Source organism: Tauraco erythrolophus, chromosome Z (assembly GCF_009769465.1).
Source record: "Tauraco erythrolophus isolate bTauEry1 chromosome Z, bTauEry1.pri, whole genome shotgun sequence".
Lineage (NCBI taxonomy): Eukaryota > Metazoa > Chordata > Aves > Musophagiformes > Musophagidae > Tauraco > Tauraco erythrolophus.
This window is the reverse complement of record NC_141496.1, coordinates 15575852-15600088: the sequence shown is the minus strand read 5'-3', so window position 1 is coordinate 15600088 and position 24237 is coordinate 15575852. Positions and strand designations below refer to the sequence as shown.

The window sequence follows — 24237 nt, the reverse complement described above, 5'->3', positions numbered from 1 at the left end:
CCCCACTAGTGACTGGCCACCAGCCTAACATAACCCCACTTACTATAACTCTTTGAGCTCGACCCATCAGCCAATTGCTCACCCTATGTATTACAGAGCTGTCTAGCTGTGCGCTGGACATTTTGTCCACAAGGATACTGTGACAGAAAATATCAAAAGCTTTGCTAAAATCCAAAACCACCACATCTACTGGCTTCTCTTGGTCAACTAGATTGGTGACCTTGTCGTAAAAGGAAATTAATTTGGCTAAGCAGGACTTTCCCCTCGTGAACTCATGCTGGCTGTGACCAACGACTGTGCTGTCTCTCAAGTGTTTTTCAGTAATTCCCAGAATAACCTCCATAATTTTACCAGGCACTGAAGAGAGATTGACAGGCCTGTAATTACGTGGGTTTTCCGTCTCACTTTTCTTGAAAATTTGCCAGCTTCTACTCAACTGGAAGCTATCAGTGAAAAGCAAGTCCAGGACACTTTGTATGTTTAGTTTTCTTACTATGGCAAAATATAGCTAAGAAAGCTCTTAAAAAATTAGCCATTTCTGAAATACAGGTTTTTAATTTTTGTATACTTTTATGTTTAAAATCCAAACATGTTTTCCCTTGAAGCAAGACAGCCATCAATAAGAGATGCGAACAGGCCAGACTGGTGGTCCCAGGTTGAAATCGGCCCCTTACATAATTTAATCACGCCTGGCACTCTCAATTTTGTGGGAAGATAACACAGCTTTTAGAAGTGCATGAGATGTCAAAACCTCTTCTTGCACATACCTATGACTAGTTGTTTAGATCCACAAGCTACTGCTCATTTTATGCAGGACAGACATCCTTAAGCTGTCATTCAGTTCCTACCTTAGAAAAAGTTGAACCATCTTGTTTGAAGGTATCTACAGTAGCTGCAGAGAAGTCAGTGTCAGAAGTGTAAGTTTACCAGATACTTTCAGCCTTTGGTGATATCATGTCAAGTTGTAAACTAAGTTTACAAAACTAGTTCCATTTCCAAATAGAGGGAAAAAAAAGTGTATTTGCTGTTTGCAGATGAACAACTTCACGTGCTTACTAAAGTCACTGCATTTATACACACACTGGATATATGTGGACGCATGTGTATTTCAAACTACTGTGAAGGAACTACAAAATCTTAATTTATGATCCACCACCACTGAGGGGATTCCTTAGCTCTTCCTGTGTGAGTTTCTCTGTCTCACACTGACAAACAGAATGAGCCTCCTCTATTTCATATATGATAAACTTGGGAGCTGTGGATAACATGAAATTCTAAACTTATTTCAGAAAAACAAACTGATCTTGTCTTGGAATCAATATATGAGATAAGAAGCAAAATCTCGAAACTAAATGCGAAGATCAAAGCACAATGTTTAACTAAAAACCTAGTCTTGAGCAAAAGTTTGTGTTTACATGACCTGCAAGGTAAAAACCACTTGATTATTCAATTTCACTTCAACCATGCTATGTGGAAAGTAGAATTTTGCTCCTGCCATATGAGTAAATGCATCTGGATTTTAAAATTAAAACCATTCCATAGGGTCTATGGACAAAGTACAAGCCATACTCGCTTCCACAGAGCCATGGACAATATCATAGCAAGACTTGCTTAAATAAATGAAGAAAAAGAATTGGCACAATTTAGCATGCTTTGTTCTCCCATTTTCTCTGCTCTGCAGCAAGCTTTTCTTTTGTTATAAATTTTTGGTTAAGATAATCCACCTGAAACTGTATGAAACTTTTAAAAATGAAGTTATGCGGTAAAAATGTCAGTTGAAAAGGCTCTCAATTGCAAGCTCTTGCAACTGACTGCATTTTTTATTGCATCAGCTAACATTTTAATCAAGAATAACTTCAGAAAAATACTAATATAAACGTACATAGTTTATAAAGACGAAAATAGCTTTACTAACCCTTTTGTAAACACACAGCTTTCAGCAAGGACCAGCACAGTCATTATTCAAACTCCTCTTAACCAGGCCTCCTCATTTGCTGTGCTCTCCTAATCAGCTCTGCACTGCATATATATCTATAAATAGATAAGTTAATCTCGGAAAAGCCATCCTCACATACCTAGAGTGGACTTCACACCTTTACACGTTGAGACAAAAAGCAAACTACTATGCCAGGGCAGTGCAAATCACTACACACATGTGAGATAGCATTCACTATTTCTTGATGAAAGTGCTCTTGTATCACAAACAAGTCTCTAGAGGCAATTATACCAAAGACTTAATTTAGACTAATCAGGGTAGATTTTCACAAGAGCAACAGAACTTTACCCCTACACAATCACGATGTTTCCTCTTCCTGCAAAATACTATGCTCCTATGCCAAAGGATGAGAACTCACATTGTTCCAGAGACAGGACAAAGAAAAAGAGTCACCAGAACTTAACATAATTGACACGTGTAATTCTAAGCGTCATTATTGGAAACAGCTGAATTGCTATGGCTGAAATAAAAACAAAACATCAACTACATGAGGATAGATAAGGCGGATATCAAAATCCTCCTATGTAATTTGATTTTAATAAATGCCAATTTTGCTGTATTTTTACCTCATGTAACTCTTGAGAATAGGTTTTTAAGTAATCTGCATGGTACTTCAATGTAGGTATTTAAGCAATAGCTCTGTAGTATACAGAAAATATAACATACTGGTAAAACCAGGTTTGTGTGGAAGCAGAAAATATTATATTTTACACAGGTAAAAACTGAGACCTAAAATCTCTATAACTGACAGAGGAATAGAAATAAATTATTAAAAAAAAATAAAATATCTTGAGACCAGGAACTAGACTATCAGTTCCTTACTCATTGTGTTTACTCGCGTGCATGCATACAAACACCAGGTTTCTTTGAAATCTTGTTACTTCACGAACCTCTAACTTTCCTTCCACTTTGAATTTTATGAATGTAGCACTGGTCACATACATTTGATATTTAATTCTAAATAATATTATCTGCAACAGTTTGAAAGTGGCTTGTTTAACTTAACTTCCGATTCATGAATAGCCATTACAAGAAATAAAGTGTGTAAGGCTCACTACCTTAAAGTCTTCCTACACTATGGCACTGAATATGCATGGAATACTTTAAGTTCTAGTCTATATAATTATTTGCATTTCCAAACAAGGTGGGCAGATCTACCACATCTCTACTGTTTTTGGAAGCCTTGCAATATTTTGTACTTTCCCAAGACCTTAAACTCTTTAAATTGGTAGGCTGCATGAGTACTTCAGCTTTCACTTGAAAGAACCACAAAGAACTTGAAATATTTATATATTCAAGTTCAGACTAAAGGCCCAGAAATAAGGAAACAAATAAGTAACCTGTTAAATATTTAATTTATTTGTATTTTGAAAAAACGTACTTGAAAATCTGCTTGGCATTGTCTAAGATGTTATCATCTGGCTGTTTCATTGCTAAATCATTCATCTGAATGTAACCTGCTCTTTAAACCAAGCCACTAACTTTCCATCAAAGCAGATGAGTAATGTTCACATCACTTATTCCACCAATTCTGTTATAAGGGCACTAACCTTCAGTGGAGGATTAAAAAAATAGGAGTTTGCATGTGGAACAGTTACTTTACAGCTGCATGGACGGTTCCTCAAAATATCAGAACCTGTGAAGCTAAACTATAATGCTACTATTTTTCATGTAAAGTGCTCAGGAGACTACTAAGGTGATCCAGATCTTTCCAAACATGGGTCCTGGGTTTAAAAATTAGCCATTCTAGAGTCATTGAGAGAGTTGTTATTCAATGGCTAAACTTCACGTAAACAAATGCGAGCTATGTAAAATATACTAGACACCTTTTGTCTACTTGAAAAAATTTCTAGAGCAAACAAGCACTGGCCATAGACTTTATGAGTACACTCTGGTCCTATGAGGTAGTCTCTCTGCATGAAAGAACTGGAAACGTATAATCCACACTGTATTTCAATAGCAATTTTGATTTAATGGTCCAAAAAGACAACTACAAAATCATATTTTTATATTAGCACTATACTCACTCAATGTCCTTAAAAAATTAACAAAAAAAAATCCAAAGGAAAGTAGTTCATGCTGCATGCAGACAGACACATCCTGGGATAAAACATCAACTTAAGTAGTAAGTAAGACAAGTAATTAAATCTATTTTTAGAATTATTATAACTTAGATGAAAAAAATAAAGTTTTTTTTTTAAAAAAAAAAACTCCCTGAAAAACTTCTAAAGCCAAATTTTAACTCAAATCAACCCTGTTTAAAGTTAAATTATCTGCTAGGATTTACAATAAACATGCTGATAGAATATTTCTGTGTGTATCACCAAAAAAGGGAAGATAATATTTATTTTTTCCTCTGAAACTCTTTAGTACCTGTTATTCTGCTATCCATTTAATTCACTGTGAATTACACAACAGAAGGAAGTTACAAATGAGTATAAGTAAATTATTTATTTTGAAGGGAGGAATGTATATGGTCTAGTAAGTTTATGATGACAAAAGAAGATCTGCATCTTATCTAACCAAAAGTTCAACCTCAGGAGACTGAAACGTTTGCCAGCAGGTTCTAAATCACACAGGCACCAATGAATGCAGATCTTAATTGTAGAGATTAGCTGACCAGAAGTTTCCACTATCATTAATGAGCCAAATTGAAGAATATCGATCAGATGTTTTCTGTCCTAGCAAACAGAAAATTTCACGTATCAGAGGTCTGGAATCATTTCAAGGAGATGAAAGGTTTCCAAAACCAAACTAATCCCTCTCAAGAGCAACACGTTTAATATAAAGCCTTATTAGCAAATACTTGAATGATAAAATTAGCTTAAAAAATTAACGTTATTGCCATAAAGGGTCTGTAAAACAATCTGCTGGGGAATGATTTGGAGACAGCATGGGAGGAAAAAGTAAGATAAAAAGTCAATGAGGAATTGGTTGATAACGCTATGAAGACAGATTAATTTCGAAGAGATAACACACAATGAAAAAAGAAAAAAAAAATCTTGTAATTAACGTGTTACAGAAGTAACTACTAGATCCATTTCCTACCATAAGTTCCACATCAACAGTTCTGCCATCTTCAGAAGGACTACGTATGGACTCGTTCCTAGACTCAAAAAGTTGAGTAACTTTAACAGACATTCACACCTCAAACCTCAAACCCTTATCTATAAGTAACTAAGTCACATGTATGAGTTGATCAGAGTTTTTATCACCAAGAAATCTACACGTCCATTCCTATCTCAGGCTTATTAACTGGTGCTTTTTGAGCTCTTGGTTTGTTTGATGATTAAAAGAGAAAATTCATCCACCAATCTCTATATAAAGGCCACAAATGGTAACGAATTTACTGCATTCCTCCCTTACTAATCAGTTCCCCAGTCATGATCCCTCTGTTGACAAAGAAATACTTTTCCTCCTCTATTCAAACCTTGCTAACTTGCAATCACTGGATCTAGTTATAACTTTAACAAAAATTTCAACTGTCAGATGTGTCACCTCCATTTCAGTATTTCTTTACTCTTGCCTAGTGTCTTAAGACCCTATTCAATAAACTCAAGTATATTGAGCTCCACTAAAGAAGTTAGTGGACTAAAGAAGCTTCAGGATTCGCCTCTGATGTTTTCCCTTTTCACTGTCTTTCATCATCATTTTTAGGCTGCTGTCATTGCAACTAGACACAGAACTCAACTGCAGTCTCAATGGTAATTGCTGAAACAAAACATTAACATCGTATTCTTTACCAATGACATTCGCAAAAGTTAATTCTCTGTGTACGGATTTTTAAAAGATGTGTATCTGCTCTTCCATACCTTCATATGCAATTAACACTACATAACTTTCACGAAAAGGGTCTAATTTTTAAAATATTCTTCTCCATGTATGACCTCACATTCTGTTGTCTTCACCGAGTTCACTAACCAATCTGCTTTCATTATCACTGACTAATACCTAGTGTTCAGGTTTTAGGAGAAACAGGATTCACACTTTCTCTGATAAAATGTATTTTAATTAAAATAATTTATAAAAAACATAAAAGGTTTGAGGCAATAGTCCAATCTTATGAAAACTGCATTAGAAATACGTTGTTTCGATTACTTCAGATTACTTATTTTAAGATCTCTTTCTACTAGCCAGTCGAGCTGGTGTATGAAAAACATCTCACGTGTATTTACAAGACCAATCCTTTAAAAGTCACAAACAAAACTCAGTGGAATTAACAGAAAAAAATTCAACATATTTTGGATTGTAATTTACTGCTTGTAATTTACTAATGGCTAATATAAAAAAATTGTTAAATGTTTGATTAAATAAGTAAGAGAAGTTTCTCTCACAAAAACCCATACAGAATTTCCATGATATTCTATTCTATCCCACTTGTGAAATGAGATTTATCAGCCTTAAATAGAATTTTCTGAACTGAAAGCACATGCAGAACAACCACCATCCAGTGAAACTACTAGTCAAAAAGACTACAGAATTGAGAAAAGTAACTTCCAATTCATTTCACAAAAAACAAAACTCACCTGACATCTATCTCTTAGGTACTAAACAAGCAACTTATGAGCAGGATTTTCACTAAAATATGTATTTATATAACGTAAGGACCCTGATAAGAGAAACAGTTTTACATTTCATTATACAAACAATGAAATTACCTGCAATTCCAAATGTCAAAAAACCCAAAGCAAATATTTTTGCAGAACTTTGATCCATAGGATATTAACTATCAGTAGTCATTACTGCAGAACTTCAATACAGAATCAGATTTGAACATTAATCATGGCAAACTAATTTTATTTTCTCAGACAGAATATATATTTTATCTTTGTAAGCAAACGTGCCAAAATAAATTTTTGTCTGCCCTACTCTACTTTCTTATTATCAAACAAAAACATTTGTGTTTAGTTTACTAAGTCTATTGTACTTCCCATTATTACTAGAATAATCACAGAATTCTGGTCATTCAAACAAGATGCATATCTCATGAGAAAGTAGTCCTTTAGATTGAGTTATAGGCTAAAAGAAGCAGTGAATATTTGAGAGGAAAGGATTTCATCTTCATATAATAAAAGACATTCAATTCTTCATGGGAGAAGACAGGGAAGGAAATTGCCAGTGCAAGATACTTATGGAACACAGTCATTACAATGGAAGCATTTGCTCAACAACCTGTATTTGACCCAAAAACACGGGAAGTTTCCTATCAGTTTTAAAAAGTGCAAATTCCTGTCTTTTTCTCTATCTGATATCAACCTGAGCTGACGGAAATATTAAAATTTTCAGTCTTCTATCATTTCTGTCCTGCCAGAAGTTACTTACTCCTCAGATGAGCTGCTCAAAAGTACTATCTAACCCATTTCAATCATAGTGAGACAAGACCAGGAAAGCTGTAATAATTAAATAGTTTTTCTAATCTGTCTCATTTTTACAGACAGGGGTTAGGGAACAAGCTCCGATGAAACGCTATCCATATAACCAAAGTTGTGCACAATACCAGTGAGAAGTGAAATACTAAGTGTTCTGGGACAAGAGAAGCAAATATATGTACCAAAACTGCTGCCTTCCCATGCTAAGCTAAGAACATAGTGATTGACTAGCAAAAGCCAACTTCCTTTGAAAAGGCTGTTCCTTCTTGCTCCACTCACTGCACAGTTCTAAAAGGAGTAAATTGTTCACAAAGCCCCGGCACACTGAATATTTAAATTTTGTACTTGCCAGATAAACCAACCAATTTTTTTTAAATATATTTTCATCTGACACACAAAAAACACCCCTTTCAAGCTCCTTGCTGTAATAAAAAACAACCTTACCTTGGTATGATTAAAAATAAATAATTGAATGGAATTGTATTTTTATGTTCTAAATTAATTCTGAAAATTCGCCTAAACCGTAATATTGTCCTGGGAAAAAAAGTAATTCATAAAAATATTTAAACAATTTTTTCTAACTTCCGAATTTCATCTTCATATGGAATATTTCACATGAAGTGAGTGTGTATGTATAATTCTTCCCAAACATCTTGGGAAGAATTATAATATTTTTTCCTAGAATGGAAGTCCAAACTATACTACACCACCGGCAAATTTGGTTGTTTCACCTGTTTATATACTGTTTTATATAAAACAGTATGATGCAACTAGATAAAATTCAGAGGGACCATTTTGGGGAGCAATAACTTTGGACCCCAAAGCAGGTCATACCCTTTGTAGCATGCAGCTTGTTCTAAAAAGTACATCTGGGAACTGTACAAAAGCACAAGCCTAAGCCTTTGCAATTAAACAAAGATTTTTAAACCACCCTCCAGATAAAGGCAAAACATTAGTAATTAAAAAAGTATGCTTTGCCAACCAGTCTTCAAATTTGTGAAGACGGACGCAGTGTTGAAGCTTAGGTTCTAACGTAAGTTTGTACAAACATCTTGGTAGTAACCTTGGCATTCCTATATCAATGCTTTCAGCAGTTTTCAAAGCCACAGACTGATGAGTGTTAACTGTATTTATTACACATAAAATGTTTAACAAACTGAAGGTGATAAGATTAATAATATTTATCCAAAAGCTTTCTTCAGTGTTGTATTTTTTTTTGGTGCTTTTAAACGAAAAAAGGTTCATATAGGTAACAAGTTTAATTGTCATATATCTTCAAATATATTATTCACAACATCTACAAATTCTGTATAACAGCAAGCCAATATAACTACTCTTCCACTGAACTGCACAAGTCCCGATTCTGCTCTCATCTATGTTTTCATATGCACAGTATTACTGATACTTAAAATATTCAAGAAAAGTAAAATTATAGCTTCAGTTCTTCCCTTGTCAACCAAGCTATTCCAGGGCTTAGAGTTCAGACAAACTCCACGGTTGTATTCACTTAAATTCTAATCAGCTTAGGCTGAGAGGCTATCAACCTAGAGAGAGCAGACAGTATGTAAGCTGAAGATTAGATTGTATAAATCCAGAAATGCCAAGTAGTCCCAGTTTCACAGCCAGTGGACCTGTCCTTCACAGTGCACGGCCAAGTAGGCTGGAGATGCCGAATCTCACACTCTCATAGGAACATACTACCATGGAAAAAAAAAATCTAAGCAGCAAGTATGTGAACTGTCGTAAGTGACTTGGCTCTAATTCTTATATGGGCTGAAGGGAGCTTCTCAGTTCAAGACAAGCAGAATGGAAACGTGGGAGGAAAAGCAACTGATTGCTCTGTAGGCAGGAAAACTGACTACTGGCCCTCTTCAGCAATACTATTCCACACCTTTTACAAATCTCTTTTCTGTCAAGCTATCAAGCCTTTCTGCAGTTCTGGGCCTAACTAAAGGAACACTCGCCAGAAAACAATGGTCATGAAGGAGAAGTCATATATTGACAGCTGCCACCTACACAGACACAGAAACAAGGCAGTTAATGTGAGGAAGACGAGAGAGCAGCTATTCTAGATGCAAACCCGGTTAACAGGATGGAATTGGTTACCATATAAAAAGTGAAAGGTAGCTGAGATGAAAATGGTCTTGGAACAGCACTGTTCACTAAGATGTATCAAATTTCAAAAGCCCTCACAAGTAGTAGTATCTAGGACATAGCAGATGTCCTACAGGAGAGAAAACTCTTCTAAAAAGCAATGCATGCAACCATTATATGGAAGTTACGCAAAACTACTACATACACAATTCATCACTCACAAATTGTTTTGCATGCATGAAACTACAAATCATATTTGCAAATTTAATGAATTGTGAACTTTAAAAAAGGTTTCATTAAAAAAGGCAGTTGAGCTACCATTGTCAAACAGTTAATAGTTTTAAACCTGAAAAGAAGGATTTTAAGAATGTGTTTACCTTTCCTTGCTAAACACTCTCTATGGTCATCACTTACTCTAACTCACACAAGTGGCAGAAACCTGTCTCCTTCTTTTTCAGTAAGACACAGAGAATATTTACTAAGCAACAGTATATAATTTTTAAAAAACCAAACATTTAACAGTGTATGCCATGGAGCAGAGCAACTTCCTGTCTAAGGATTATCTTGCACCTTAAATGCATTTTTTTAATTCCTAAAGCTTTGAAGCTACTTTGCTGAAATAACCCCATCTATTTACTTGGAGACAGATCTACATTGAAGCATAACTTATCCCTAAACAACTTATTACAGAAGTCACTTGGTGATGGGAGTCAGTACTCTCCAAGATATCTTTTTAAAGAGTATGCACATTAACTTAATTTACACAGGATGAGAAAGGGAAGACAGAATTACTGCAGTTCCATGGAGAAGACAATTGATATGTCTGTCTTTTCTCTTGATACAACTTTATTCTAATAACTTGAAATGTTGGAAAGCTAAAAGCAACACTACACAGTTCTGAGAATACGTGCACAAGATTTAACCTAGTTAAAAAAATTAAAATAAAAAACTCCTTAGCTAAATCTCTAGGTTCGCGTTACTCATTCACACACTCAAGGTTAATCATCAGATTACTTACAGAACTGACAAATTTCTTACTTCCTTATATAACTAAAAGCTAACAAACTCTGAACAATCCATAAAAGCTCAACAAAATTATTATGGTATTGCACGTTTTAACGAGCCATCATCTAGAATGTTTTCAAGGAAAACAAAATGAAGTGAACTATTTTATATATTCACTAACAATAACATAAATGGACAGGAACTTATACAAGGTAACAAGAGAAGTCTTCAGACCTCTTCTACAACTGCCGCATCTAGGACTTGGCTCATTCCAGTGTGCAAGCTGACCAGCTTCTGTTTCTCTCATTTCGAGCCAGAAGGAACTGTGTCTTTTTCTTATGTAGTCTTTTCCGAGTTCAACATTGTGTCCTTGACCAGTCATACAAAATGCACTGACACTCCCTGCTGGTAACCCATATACCTGCAGTCTGAAGCAGTAAATTTACAAATAGCCTAATAATCACAGATTGGAATACATTATAGTCAAAACCTACTTACAGGATTTATTTTTCTTAAATGTAGAGAAAATTTGAATCCCATTAGAAAATCACAAGAAACAGATCATCTCAAAATTTTTCTTTTACAATAGCAATTCTAAGAATCTTCATTTGAATTACTTTTTAGTTCAGGATACTACTGCAGACTCAGTCACGTAGAATCAAAAGAAACTGTCGAGTGCATATAAAGGCTGTCCGTAAGTAACAATTAGGGTTATAGCACGTTAACATAAAAAAGAAATACGTATTTAAAATATATTAAAAGCATTTATCAGAACATATTTAAAATATTATTTTCCTTTGGTACCACAACTTTACTTGCAAAGTTGGCTTGTTAACTTCTTTACGCATCATGAAAACTCCTGCTTTCAACATTATGAACCAGAAAATGCAATCTTCTTTCCTTACTTTATTTTCAAATTGTATGCAAGTGGCAACCACTCAACTAAACAGACAGACAATTCAAATGCTACAGTAGTGAGATAAAATATAGTCCACAATTTCTAAATAGTTCTAACATTCAGTTTATGAATGACTGCTTTCTCTAGCGGTGGTGCAAATGTTATCTAGAAGCACAGAATATACAGATTTGGGTTTAAAAGTACACTAATATCCCTCAGGTGCTCACCTGTGTTCACTTCTCAACCTCAGACACTGCCTTTCAGCATGCCTCAAGGAGCAGAACACATGTGCTTCAACTGCTACTTTCAGCAGCTTCCAGACTCCTGGATGATAAACTGAAAATTCCTTACACTTCTTCTTGCAATTATCTTTAAAAATAGGTGGTGGTTCTGGCAACCAGGTTTGGAGTACACAGAAGTTCTCCACACAGAAATAATGATGAAGTGAGTGGAGAAGTCTCTATTAAAGAGCTAATACTGCCTTGCTTTAGTGTTCCCTGTGATGTCCAACAGAGACTAAAGCCAGCAAAACTGTAAAATATTCAATGTTCCTTCATGCGTATTAAAGGCAACACTGGTTTCATTCTCCTACAACCATAGACTCAGGGCTGACCATTCAAAGGGTCCCATTTTGGTGTTCAGTGTTAGGTGGCCCTTGTTCACACGTGCCAGTTGCAGCAGTTTCTTTTGCAATGTGAGAATTAAATCTCAACATCTAGAGATGCAGATAGCATCACATTCTCTTTCAAAAGTTCCAGAGCAGTCACCATAATTCAAGTAATTTGATCTTACATCAATGTCTAGCACAAATTTTAGAACAAAACTAACAGAAACCTACTGCAAAACTTCCAGAGCTAACCTTCACTGCATACAAGGGCAGCAGTGCATCATCAGGATAAAAAATTTGAGATGAGTAGGTGTTTGGTTTCACCTTTTCCTCTGATATGCAATACTGTAAAGCTTTTCAGTTCTCCTTACAGATATAGATGTTTTTTATAAAGTATGACAGAACATGTCAAGGACTGTGAAATCCCTGTATAACGTCAGGAATGTCAAAATTGGATATAGGTAGGTCTCCCGTACTATAGAAAGACTGATTCAGGACTGGGAGACTTTAAAACAAAACAAAACAAAACAAAACAAAAAACAGATGAAACATTTGTGCCTGAAATCTCTGGGTACCAAAGCCACATAAAGATATACCAGGCTTTGTCTCAACATCTTCCTTAAGAGAGAAGACCTTACCAACAGTTCACCTATTTGCATGAAAATCACACCAACTCTAGAAAACCACTGCAAAAGCACTGTATCTTGAGAACAATCCAGACGCTACATTTCCAACAGCAGTATGGCATGAAATTCCATCTTAATTATTAACTGTCACTGAAGAACATATAAAAATAAAAGAAACATCCCATTAAATCTCACCGTAGATTCATTCAGCCCTGTATTCCATCTTTGATCACAGCAATAACAACACTGACCAAGTCTGGCCATTGTAGTTTATTCCCTTCATTCCCCCTCACTATCCACAACTGTCATATAAGAGACGTTTCCTATCTGTTTATGAGCCGTTCTAAAGACAAATTTTTCTCATCCCTTTTTAAACCGGCCTCAACGACCTTCTATGACAACACATTCCAGAATATATTTGGACAGTATTCAAAAATATTTTTTTTTTCTTTACTAGTTTTATACTTAACTCTAGCCACTTTCAACAAACACCTCCTGGTACAAGAGGTTTTGGTGAACGACAGTTTCACATGCAGCTCATCAACCACCTTGAACATTTTTCAAACTTCGGTCACATCGTACCCCTATTCAGACCTCTTCTCTCCAGACTAAAGACTGCCAGTCTTTTGGTCTGACCTGATAAGGCCGCCATCTCCAAAGTTCAAGTTCTGTTATAGTTCTTTTGCTTGCTTTGCATGCAACAAACCAAGTTTTCACACAGACTCTTAAAATAGTTTCATATTTTTGCAAGCGTTTCACTAAGTGCAAATCTATTGACTCAAACATAAAAAGTCATCTTTACAAATCAAAAAAGTACAGTTCTTCAGCACAAAATAAAAAATTTCTGGTTTCTGGAATACTTGGTATAAATGGAATTTTTGAATTGCTTTCACCTGAAATTCAGAAAACCTGTTTCCTTCAAGCACAAATCAATATCAGATCTCAATTATCTTTCACCGGTACAGCTCATTTCTTTCTTTAGCTTTAAACATCTCTGCTCAGAAACCTAAGTATTCTAATGTTACCTTGCTAGGCAAAATACTGTCTGAAATTACCGTAATAAACCAATCCTACTGCAGTTATTTTTCCTCATTCAAAAAATCACTAGGCAGTACCTTCATTTATTTAGAGTGACACTTCCACTTGAGCGTTTTTCAACACTAAAAAAACAATGGCAGGACCCACCACCAAAAAGAAGTCAGAAATTCACCCGATACTGTATAACACCTCCAACTGCTGTCATTTACTAAGGAAACATTGTCCTGGTTTCAACTGGGACAGAGTTAGTTTCTCTCTTTAGCAGCTAGAAGAGCTCTGTGTTTTGGTTTTAGTCTGCGATTCCTTACAAAAGAATGTTGATGGCACACTGATGTTTATAGCTGGCACCGAGACACCAAGGACTTTTCAGCTTGCTGTGTTTTTGTCAGTGTGCAGGAGCACAACAGGCTGAGGGTGGAGCACAGCTGGGGACAAAGGGTCCACAACACCCCTTATGGTTTGAACTTAGACAGGATTGAGGGCAAATTGGCCAATGGAGTATTCCATATCATGCAGTGTCATGCCCAGTGTATAGACGAGGGCTGACTGGGAAGAAGAGTTCTCGCTCTTCTGGCAACTCTCTTCTGAGGGCTCTTGGACTCTCGGTCTCTCAGAGTTCTGTCTCTCTCTTGCACTCTTTTTGGGCCTCTCACTTGTCTGGGATTGTGGTGTCTTGATTTATCTGTTTCGGGATTGCTATTCGGGTAGGACAGGCGTTGGTCACCAGGTGGTGAGCAATTAAATTACACTGTGCATCACTTGTTTGTATATATTACTATCACTATACATATATATACTCATATATTATTAATCATTATTACTTTTAATTTTATATTATTATTATTAAATTGTTCTTGTCTCAACCCACAGGTTTCCTTCCCTTTTCCCCTTTAATTCTTTTCCCCATTCTCCAGGGGTGGGGAAGGGTGAGCAAGCAGCTGTGTGGTGTTGAGTTGCTGGCTGGGCTAAACCATGACAAATACACATTTTCAAAGGTGTGCTACTTGCTAACAAACCTTTACACAACATAATTAATGAAAAAACCCCACTTTTATTTATCTCTTTGAATTAATTAAGTTTTCCAAGCTCTTTAGACACTGGCATCATGAGATGTCTTTCCCTACTCAGATTTCTCCTTTCTTAGTTCAGCAGGCTCAACGTGAGTCAGCAGTGTGCCCTGGCAGCCAAAAGGGCAAACTGCACGCTGGGGTGCATCAAACACAGAGTAACCAGCTGGTCAAAAGAGGGGACTGTCCTGCTGCGTTCAGCATTGGTACGGCCTCACCTGGAGCACGGTGTGCAGTTCTGGGCCCCACAATTTAAGAAGCATGTGAAAGCACCTGAATACATCCTGAGGAGGGCAACAAAGCTGGTGAAAGGGCTGGAAGGCATGTCCTGTGAGGAGCAGCTGAGGACTTTGGGAGAAAAAGAGGCTGAGGGACGACCTCATGGCTCTCTCCAGCTTCCTGAGGAGGGGACATGGGGAGGGAGGTGCTGAGCTCTTTACCCTGGTATCCAGAGACAGGACACAGAGTGGTTCAAAGCTGCACCAGGGTGGTTTAGGCTGGACATTAGGAAGCATTTCTTTACAGAGAGGGTCATCAAACCCTGGAACAGGCTTCCTAGAAAGATGGTCGATGCCCTAAGCCTGTCAGTGTTTAAGGGGCTTCTGGACAATGCCCTTAACATGCTTTAACTTTTAAGGCAGCCCTGAAGTGGTCAGGCAGTCGAATCAATGATCATTGTAGGCCCCTTCCAACTATTAACTATTCTATTCCACTTTACAGCTTCAGTCTTAAGATGAATTACTGACTAAACTTTGGAGGCTTTATAGTTTCTGTTATTATTAAATTTCACAGATGGAATACTGTCTTTAAGTCCTGTGTTGCAAATTAAGCCATCCGAATTGTTTCTTTTCACACGACGTGTCCAAATCCTGGAAAGACCCGTCACTAGCATGAAACAAAATGAAATGGTTTAAAATACTTTTCCTGTAATGTCAGCCTTGTAGTGTCTCTGAAAATGCAATTATGCATCCATTTATAGTAGTGTTTATCTGGATTTTACTTTCTTGACCAGACCATTTCAATTCACAGCAATTCAAGCACCAGGGATGCATCAAATCCGTATTTGGTATATTAGTTAGGCACTTGCTTAGACAGGAGAAAATGAGACAATCTTGATAATTTATAATGCCTTCGTTTGTTTTTCACTATCAACAAACTATTTAACCTAATTAAGAAACTGTACTGATGTCTAACTACATTCAAAAGAGCAATAAACTTTTTCAAGTATGTCTTCTACCATTTAATACATATTTCTACCATGGAAGTAAAACCTTTGTGTCTACAAGCTGCAAAAAATACATAGTTGGTTTGAATTGCATGTATTTTTACAATTGTACTGCTCCATATAGTACACTGTAGTATTTAAGATTTTTTTCTTCTGTCACAGTCTTATCAGAAACTGCCAATTTTCCTATTAGAATTATTTTTTCATGTACCTGTGTGTTAAACCAATAAATCGGTCCCTTTTGGGAAAAAAAAAATCCATGTCATTTCAAGTAATTTATAACTGCAGTCTTCTGTTTACCATGGTCCACACTACACATACATGAGTGGGGTAATTCAGTCTTCCCACTCACTATCACTCTGCAGTAAAGGAGTTGGCATATTTGAAACCTCAGTTCAAAAATCATTCGTGATCTTGCTACTGACAGGTGCAGTAACTTTATTAATTAATGCAATTCCATAGTGACATTTTGCAGTTTGATTCTAACCACAAAGATCAAGACTGCAGCCACAAAATAATTCCTAAGTCTCTTTGATGGTTGTCAGACAACATCCATCAATATTCAGTTACACAACATAAAACTTTCAACTTCCAATTGAAACACTCTATCTTCCCAGCAAATCCAGTTACATTTGAGTCTCTACAAAGGTATTATTCTACTCTGAATATATATTGGGTTAAGTTAAATTTTGTCCAAGAATTTTTGTAAAAACATATTTAACCAACAACTTTCACAAAGTATCACTAAAAGCAATTTTAAATTACAAAACTAAAATAATACAGACAAAATACATTAATTATCTAGAGACAAAATAAATCAAATTTTTGCTTCCAGATCTCATCTAACATTGTCCTGAGCACTTGCTCAGATTTAGAAGGATAATTTAGCAAATTAGGGCACAATATTAAAACACAAAAGCCAAACAAGCCTCTCAAAAAAGACTGACAAAGATAGAATTCAGTACTTACCCATCATTAGAACATGTCAAAAATTCTTCCTTTATTTTTGGATGCCAACAGCCTGAATTGAGCATTGCTATGTGACCCTGAGGAAATAAATACGAAGAGGTCTTATGAGGTTTTGTAAGACGTCTTACAAGGTTTAATAAATCATTTTATAAATATTTCAAATCCTTTGAGTGGAATCACATCAAAGCTGAGGGCTAAATCAGGCCTTTTTGGCCACAGCAATGGCTATCTCATATCATAATGATTTAACAGATTTTATGTACTCTAACCCATTTCATCCTTACTTGTTTTCATTTTTGAATTATAAAAACCCTGACATTCTTCTTTCAGAAGATGGCACAGAATCATACTTCCCCTTTTTCTCTTGGGAGAACTGTAATGCAGAGAAAGGATGAAACAACAGGCATCAATATGGTGTCATGCAAATTGTTCCAAGCCACACAAAAATAACGGGAATAACAAGAATTACCAGGGTGACACAATACAGATACTGAGTGCCGAACTGCACTAGCCAAAGACTTTGTTGGAGAAAACTGAGGAAACAGAATTTGAGAGTCAAGATGGGTCGAACCTCGGGTGAGGTGTTTTCATAAAAGATTAGAACTTGCAAATTGAGGAGTAAGTCCTGTTTCTTTAGTGTAGAAAAAAACAGAAGGTAAGGATTTTATCCAAAGTAAGCAACCACCATTATGGTGACTGTGAATATAAAATGTCTTTGTCCAGTTGGCTTTGCTTCTTTGAAGCACAGGCACATGCTTATTGACTACATTCAAAGAGAAATTTGGAAACTACTACTGTAACGCTGGAATTATTTCAGTGTGCTTTAAGTACAAATATGGAAAGAAATACTGAGAAGTTAATGGGGCGATGTAACAAATGTTTTAGCATTTTGATTGTTGGACTACAACACACTGGAATTCTAGAAGTTTACAAGAGAAAGAAAATTTGAATTATTTTTAAGTAAACAAGAACTAAAGCAGATGTTACTATCTGATGGTTTTATATACATATCACTAGCCAAAAGAAATAGTCATCTGACAAGAACAGCTTAAGGCAAAACAGCATTTAGTCTAGTTATTTGGCAATATACTTTACAAGCAATTTACAAGCAACAAATAAATCAACTTTATCATCAGTTTGAGCAGTAGATTTTATCATTACTTTTTAGGCTTAAGCTATTTTAAAAATTGACCTGAATTTAAATCATCTATGTAAACAGAATCCTTGTCTCATATAGTTTGTAGAAATACAAAGGCAAAGTGGTCAAAACCTAATCAACTGTTGTCAAAATACTTCAAAACTATGAATCAGCCTTTCTCCATTTGCATTTTTAATCACCATTGAAAATGTAAAAATTGTTGCTTATTAGTCCTACACTCATTGCATGCAACTAACAACAGTAATAACCTCCAACCCATGCCTTGAAAGAGGTAGATTGTATCAGCGAAAGAATGGAGGGTAGAGGAAAGCAAGAGATCAATAGTTTCTCGTATTTTTTGTGGTTGGTTGAACAAGGGTATAGGGGAAAGTTGACAATTTTTACAAGATACAATTTTAAATAGATGGATTTGTTGTAGCATCATAGAAATATTAGTTGGAAGAGATCTCTTGGGTTCACGTAAGTCAACCTCCTGCTTAAAGCCAGATTATAGCCAACACCAGATCAGGTCAGTCATGGCTTTGTCTAGCAGGGTCTTGAAAATCTCCATGGATGAGTGTCCCACAACTTCCACCATGTATCAGAACATTGGACTACTGCATCCCAGAGACAGGGCTTTGCATTCTTCCTTACTGAACTTCATCAGGTTTCTCGTTAACAGCAAAAATACACTGTATTGTAAGTTTTGTGGCATTTAATTAATTTCTGCCCTTACCTTTGTGTTTGTCATATCCACAATGTACTGGTCTCCTTTTATGCATTCCATTACTGGGAAGCCATCTCTGTCAATAACTTTTGCCTGAGAGTTACCAGAGACAACAAGAATGACATCTCCTGTGCTGCTATACTGTAAAGACTTGATTTGGTGACTAAAAAGGAAAAAAAAAAAAAAAAAAAAGGAAAGAAAATGTTTCAATTAATTCCAGTTCCTGTAAGTGTACACTAAAACAAAAGTATCAATGGCAAGAAAACGTATTGCAGAAACAGACCCACATACATTCCTATACCAAAAAGGTGGGGGAAAAAAATACCTGAGATTAATGGATTAAAACTTTTTATTCCTCTTTCTGTGTGTGCATGTCACATTTCCTTCTCCAACCACACAGCACATTGAACAGTATTATTTACAAAGCTGGCACCTAAAATGTTAAGTTCTGGCAAATATATTTAAATTAAAGAATGCTCTTAAAACTCCAAGTGAAAAATAGTATGGTTCAGATTCAGCTCTTCAGGACCGAAAATCCTTTTCATCTTCTCAAAAGCAAGATGTGGATTTACAGTAACCTATAAATTACTATAAAAGGAGGTAGTAGTCCTACATGAAACTCCACTGTGCATCGTACACCAGGAAATTCATCATATGTCAGCATTCTTGCATCTTTTTCTATGATCAGCGGCTACAGTTTCATCAGAATCTTAGATAAAGTTAAATATACTGTCAACCCTGGAAACATGACAGTAGATAACAATTTGCCTAGTCTATTATGTCTTAGATGATTGCTCATTTGCTCATAAAGGTTTCCTTACATATGTCTTCTATCGATTGAGAAAACCTGGGTCAGAAACAATGGAATAATGCAAAGACAACAAAAATTAACTGAAAGTGGGACGATGGTTGATGAGTGAGAAGTCCATTTCCAGCTCCAGCATATTCTCTCAGCATCTGCTTTAAGAACAAAGTTCGATGCAGTTGCTGTATCTGAAGCAGATGTCTCTGATCCCCTACCTGGCTATACTCCACTACAAGGATGGCAAGGAATGCAAAGCAGGCTATCCACTCCACACCTGTCAGAATTTCTACCCTGGCACATTAACAGAATGTGCACAATAACATTACTTTATATTAATGCTTCAGCTCTGCACCTAAATTAGCCCCAAATTAAGGACTGGAATGCATCCGCCAGCTAGATTTGGTTTCCCATGGCACCGAAACTATCCTCAAAGGAGTGTCTTCCTTTTGGTGAAGAAAATAACCACGTGCATTCAAATCCCACTAGCTTTGAGGAAACTACTTTGTCACACAATTTCACCTCACTAAAATTAACACTCAGATAATCAACAAAACTGACTATGCAACTTGTAACTTAATAATCTAACATTTCACATTTTATATGGTAGTGACTTCATGACTGACTCAGCAGTAGCTATCATCTGTTTAAATCTGTCCTCAAACTGTGAGTTACTACACAAAACACATAAAACATTGTCATACATATTTTAAAAGTCCTGCACTGATCACAGTAATGTAAACTCAGCATAAGTTTCTCATTCAAAAAATGTTTGGCAAAACTGTCTACATTATGATTCAAAAGCCAAAAATTGCTTCAAGCACCCTATTATGTAATACAAACATGCAGCCAAATTGGCCAAAGTATTATAAACTCTGATTTTTAGTAGAAAGAAGACACTCAAATCTGGGAATTTCCAAAATATATCACAGGCGATGTCTGAAAAAGCATCCTGAGCCTCAAGAGCAAAAATGGATACTTGCTCAGAAGAGGAGAATGAAGGCCAGCTGCATTAAACTCAAGGAAACAGTGAAAAAATTAAAAATAAATACCTAAGAGAAACAGTATCTAAAGTCTAGAACATTCTCTGCAGACAGCTGATAAACCTAGACTAAAGAATCCATCGGATTCAGCTTTAGAGCAACAAGCATATCTTAGGAATTAAAAATTTTCCCTTCCGAGCACTCTTGCCGTATCACAGGATTCATACAAAGCTCAAAATATTCCTGAGCCCCACTTGAGCACTGCATTCGGAATGAAGTACTTATCTAGTATTTCTCACGATAATGCTGAAATTGTCAAAAGAAAATACCCAACACATCTCTAAAGCATAGTTTCATGTTTTGCACTTTCCATTGTTGAAATGCAAGAACTAAAAATAAATATTTAAAAATTACACAAAGCCATTATTTTTGCTTGACATATGCCTCATGCACGAAGAGGATTTGGCCACTAGATATGATCAAACAGCTTGCCCAGAAGTAAAATCTGATTTCTGAGAGAACTCACAATATGCAAAGGCCCACAGGGCCTTCTGAGAAAACTGTTTTTCAGATATTGAAGTACTGAAATTAGAACTACACACATGAACACTGTTAACATGGCATTGTTCATAATTTGACCAATATGATCTCATTGCTTCTTTGTAGTTCTATATAAGCATGTTTGAATAAACTTCGTTTTCATCTTAGATTTAAAGTTTTTCTAACAAGGAAGAGCATCTGATTTTACAGTGCCTAGCACAATGGGAACATACAATAATTCATCAAATCAGCCACATGAAAAAATTGGTCTGAGAAAAAATTTCCACAACCTTTATCTAAAGAAAAAAAAAAAAAAACCAACCAAAAACCCACACCTTCACGACTGTGCAATGCAACTTTAAAAATCATGTCCAAAAATTGGTTCTACAAGCAGGGTATTTGCAAAGTCTCAGAAACCACTTTTAGCATCTTTACTGGATTATGACCAAGAGTGAGGCTCTACAGAGGCAGTTCTTAAAGAAAACACTTTTGGCTCTTATTAATGTTAAAAGTACAAAACCAGTTCCCTTTAATAACATTAACCTAAGTAATTTTGGTTTAAAGCTGCCAAGTGTGCACAGTACTTTCTGCCAGGACCTGCAGAAGAGATATCTAGATTCTTGGCACATCTATAATTAGTCACACACATTCTAACCTTACAATGGACCAAAATTCAGCTGTAGCTTAAGACAATAATGATTAAAAATAGACATTCTAAGGACTACTTACTGCAGATATTAAATTTCAATCCCTTTTTTAAGCATACCAAAGTATCTTATAAATTGCACCACATTAGTCAGACATCAGAAAGTACCTTGCTAATACATAAATATTAATTTGTGAATGTGTTTGTCTGAAAGTTTGCTGTGCAGGAGACATGCACTACTTTTGAAGGAGTTGCATATTCCAATTTGTGGGAATAAGTAAAAGAACTCATTTCATTTAGTTGCTAAATTAACAGTAAACAGTACGGATAGTATGGAAATCCCTCTCCAAAAAATGCTTCCTGTATTTTTTTGATTTCCATATATACAAATATATATATAAATCTAAATAAACATATAGCTTTTTTCTTTAAAAAAAGACAATAGGCTTACACTTTTTTTAATGCACACTGTGTAGCTATTCAACTGTCAGTGAAATGCAAAGGACCACTGCTTCTAGAAACGTAATGAAAATGACAATCAGATACGCTCCTCCTCAGAAATACTGGCAGCAACAACAGAGGCTCTTCACAAAGGAGTCAACTGTTTTAACTTTCTTCTCTTCTTCATTAATTTCATCTAAGCAGAGTACATATGGAAAGTGTATTCTACTAACTTCAATTATGAAAGTCGACCTGCCTCTTTGAAAGGTTCTTAATTTATTTGCTGATACTCTATTAAGAATTTCATCTGCAAATTCACCTGTAGCTTTCTAAAAGGGGAAAACATGGAAGTTGTTGAAAAAAGCAGGAAAAGACATAAGCAGACAAGTTCTTAGGTTCACATTCCATTTACCACAAAATGTATAAACGGATACAAAAGCCTTTTGAACAGCTATCTTAACAATTTTGTGCATTCTATTAGGAGCTTAACATAGGCACAGTCTTAGATGAAAAAGGAAGTCTTCATGCCTACCATTCACAAGGCTGCAGTGACCGAAAAGCTTGGAGAGAGGCGTCCATTCCAGCAAAATCCCAAAATTTAACATCATAGTCATATCCACCAGTTATCAAACGGGCACCTGAAGGATCCAACGCCAAAGCAGAAACCTATACAGAAGAAAAAAAAAAAAAATTATAAATTAAAGATTATTCAAGCTTTTTACTTTTTTCCCCCTATAGTTCTTCATCAAAATATAAAATACTAATACAGTAAAAAATGATGACATATGTCATCAAAATATAAAATACTAATGCAGTAAAAAAAAATTCAGTGTGCTAGCTTCTTCTTAACATATGTCAGCCATACTTTGTTTTTGAATTTTCACTACCTTGTATAATGTCTGATTACTTTGGAAGTGGTAGGGAAAGCAGATATGGAAATGACATAATCTGAATAAACCACTGAAGACAGATGAGAAAAGTTAGTTTAGTGTTTACTTTCTAATCACCTCATTGCAGAATTTGGATACTTTTCACTTCTATGAAGAAAACCGTACTCTAAACGTTCTCAAAAATACAAACACTACTTCTAGCAAGATACTGAAATGGCATTTAACATCCATCAGTTTTAAGATTTTGCGCTACTTTATTCAAGACAGTTCATCTGCATACAAATGTTGTTTGGTTAAATTTCTCTTCTGAAAAAAAAAGAGAAGAAAAAATACAGAATAAACTTGATTTAAAACAAAAATAAAAACAAAATTTAAAAAGATACTATGTTAACTGAAGAAGTTCAGAGAAACTTATCAAAACCCATTTGTTTTCAATACAAAACTAGCTCCTTAAAGTCATCCACAACTTTGAGGAACGAAGGCTTAATGCTCATTACTCTCAATTGTTATCCTGAAATCAAAGGATGATTAAAATGGGATTTTTAGAGAATTAAAATAGAATTTTCAATATATGAAGAACTTTATTATTGTAGTGTTCAAATCACCACACGGAAAAGTGAGAGTAACAGAAAGCATCTAATTGATTAAACATCCTTTCGTTTACTTTCAAAATGTTTTCTTCTCTTTTCTCATTTGTGAAATTACCTACTACTATGATTTCAAGTATTAATATAAGATTAGCTAGACAATGTGCCAAATTAATTTGTAAATCAAGTAGAGATATTAATTCTTCAAAATTAAGTCATCTACATGACAGAAGAGAAGGCTCCGGGGTGATCTTATCACAGCCTTCCAGTACTTCAAGGGGGCCTACAGGAAAGCTGGAGAGGGACTTTTTACAAGGGCATGTAGTGATGACAAGGGCAGACAAGACAAGGGGCAATGGCTTTAAACTGAAAGACAGGAGATTTAGACTAGATATAAGGAAGAAATTTTTCGCTCAGAGGGTGGTGAGGCACTGGAACAAGTTGCCCAGAGAAGCTGTGGATGCCCCATCCCTGGAAGTGTTCAAGGCCAGGTTGGATGAGGCTTTGAGCAGCCTGGTGTAGTGGAGGGTTTCCCTGCCCATGGCAGGGGGGTTGGAGATAGATCTTCTTTGAGGTCCCTTCCAACCCT

At 35.8% G+C, this 24237-nt stretch overlaps 1 protein-coding gene across 2 annotated transcripts in view; it reads right to left on the bottom strand.

Moving 5' to 3' along the window:
• WDR70 (WD repeat domain 70) overlaps positions 1 to 24237 on the bottom strand; it is a 143099-nt gene that overhangs the window by 72052 nt on the left and 46810 nt on the right. For both annotated transcript variants that reach the window (XM_086629167.1, XM_086629166.1), the window contains exons 7-9: positions 22704 to 22837; positions 18769 to 18922; positions 16895 to 16971 (exon numbers count right to left, since the gene is read on the bottom strand). In XM_086629167.1, coding sequence (XP_086485293.1) covers positions 16895 to 16971; positions 18769 to 18922; positions 22704 to 22837 — 365 coding nt within the window. The remainder of the gene's footprint in view (positions 1 to 16894; positions 16972 to 18768; positions 18923 to 22703; positions 22838 to 24237) is intronic.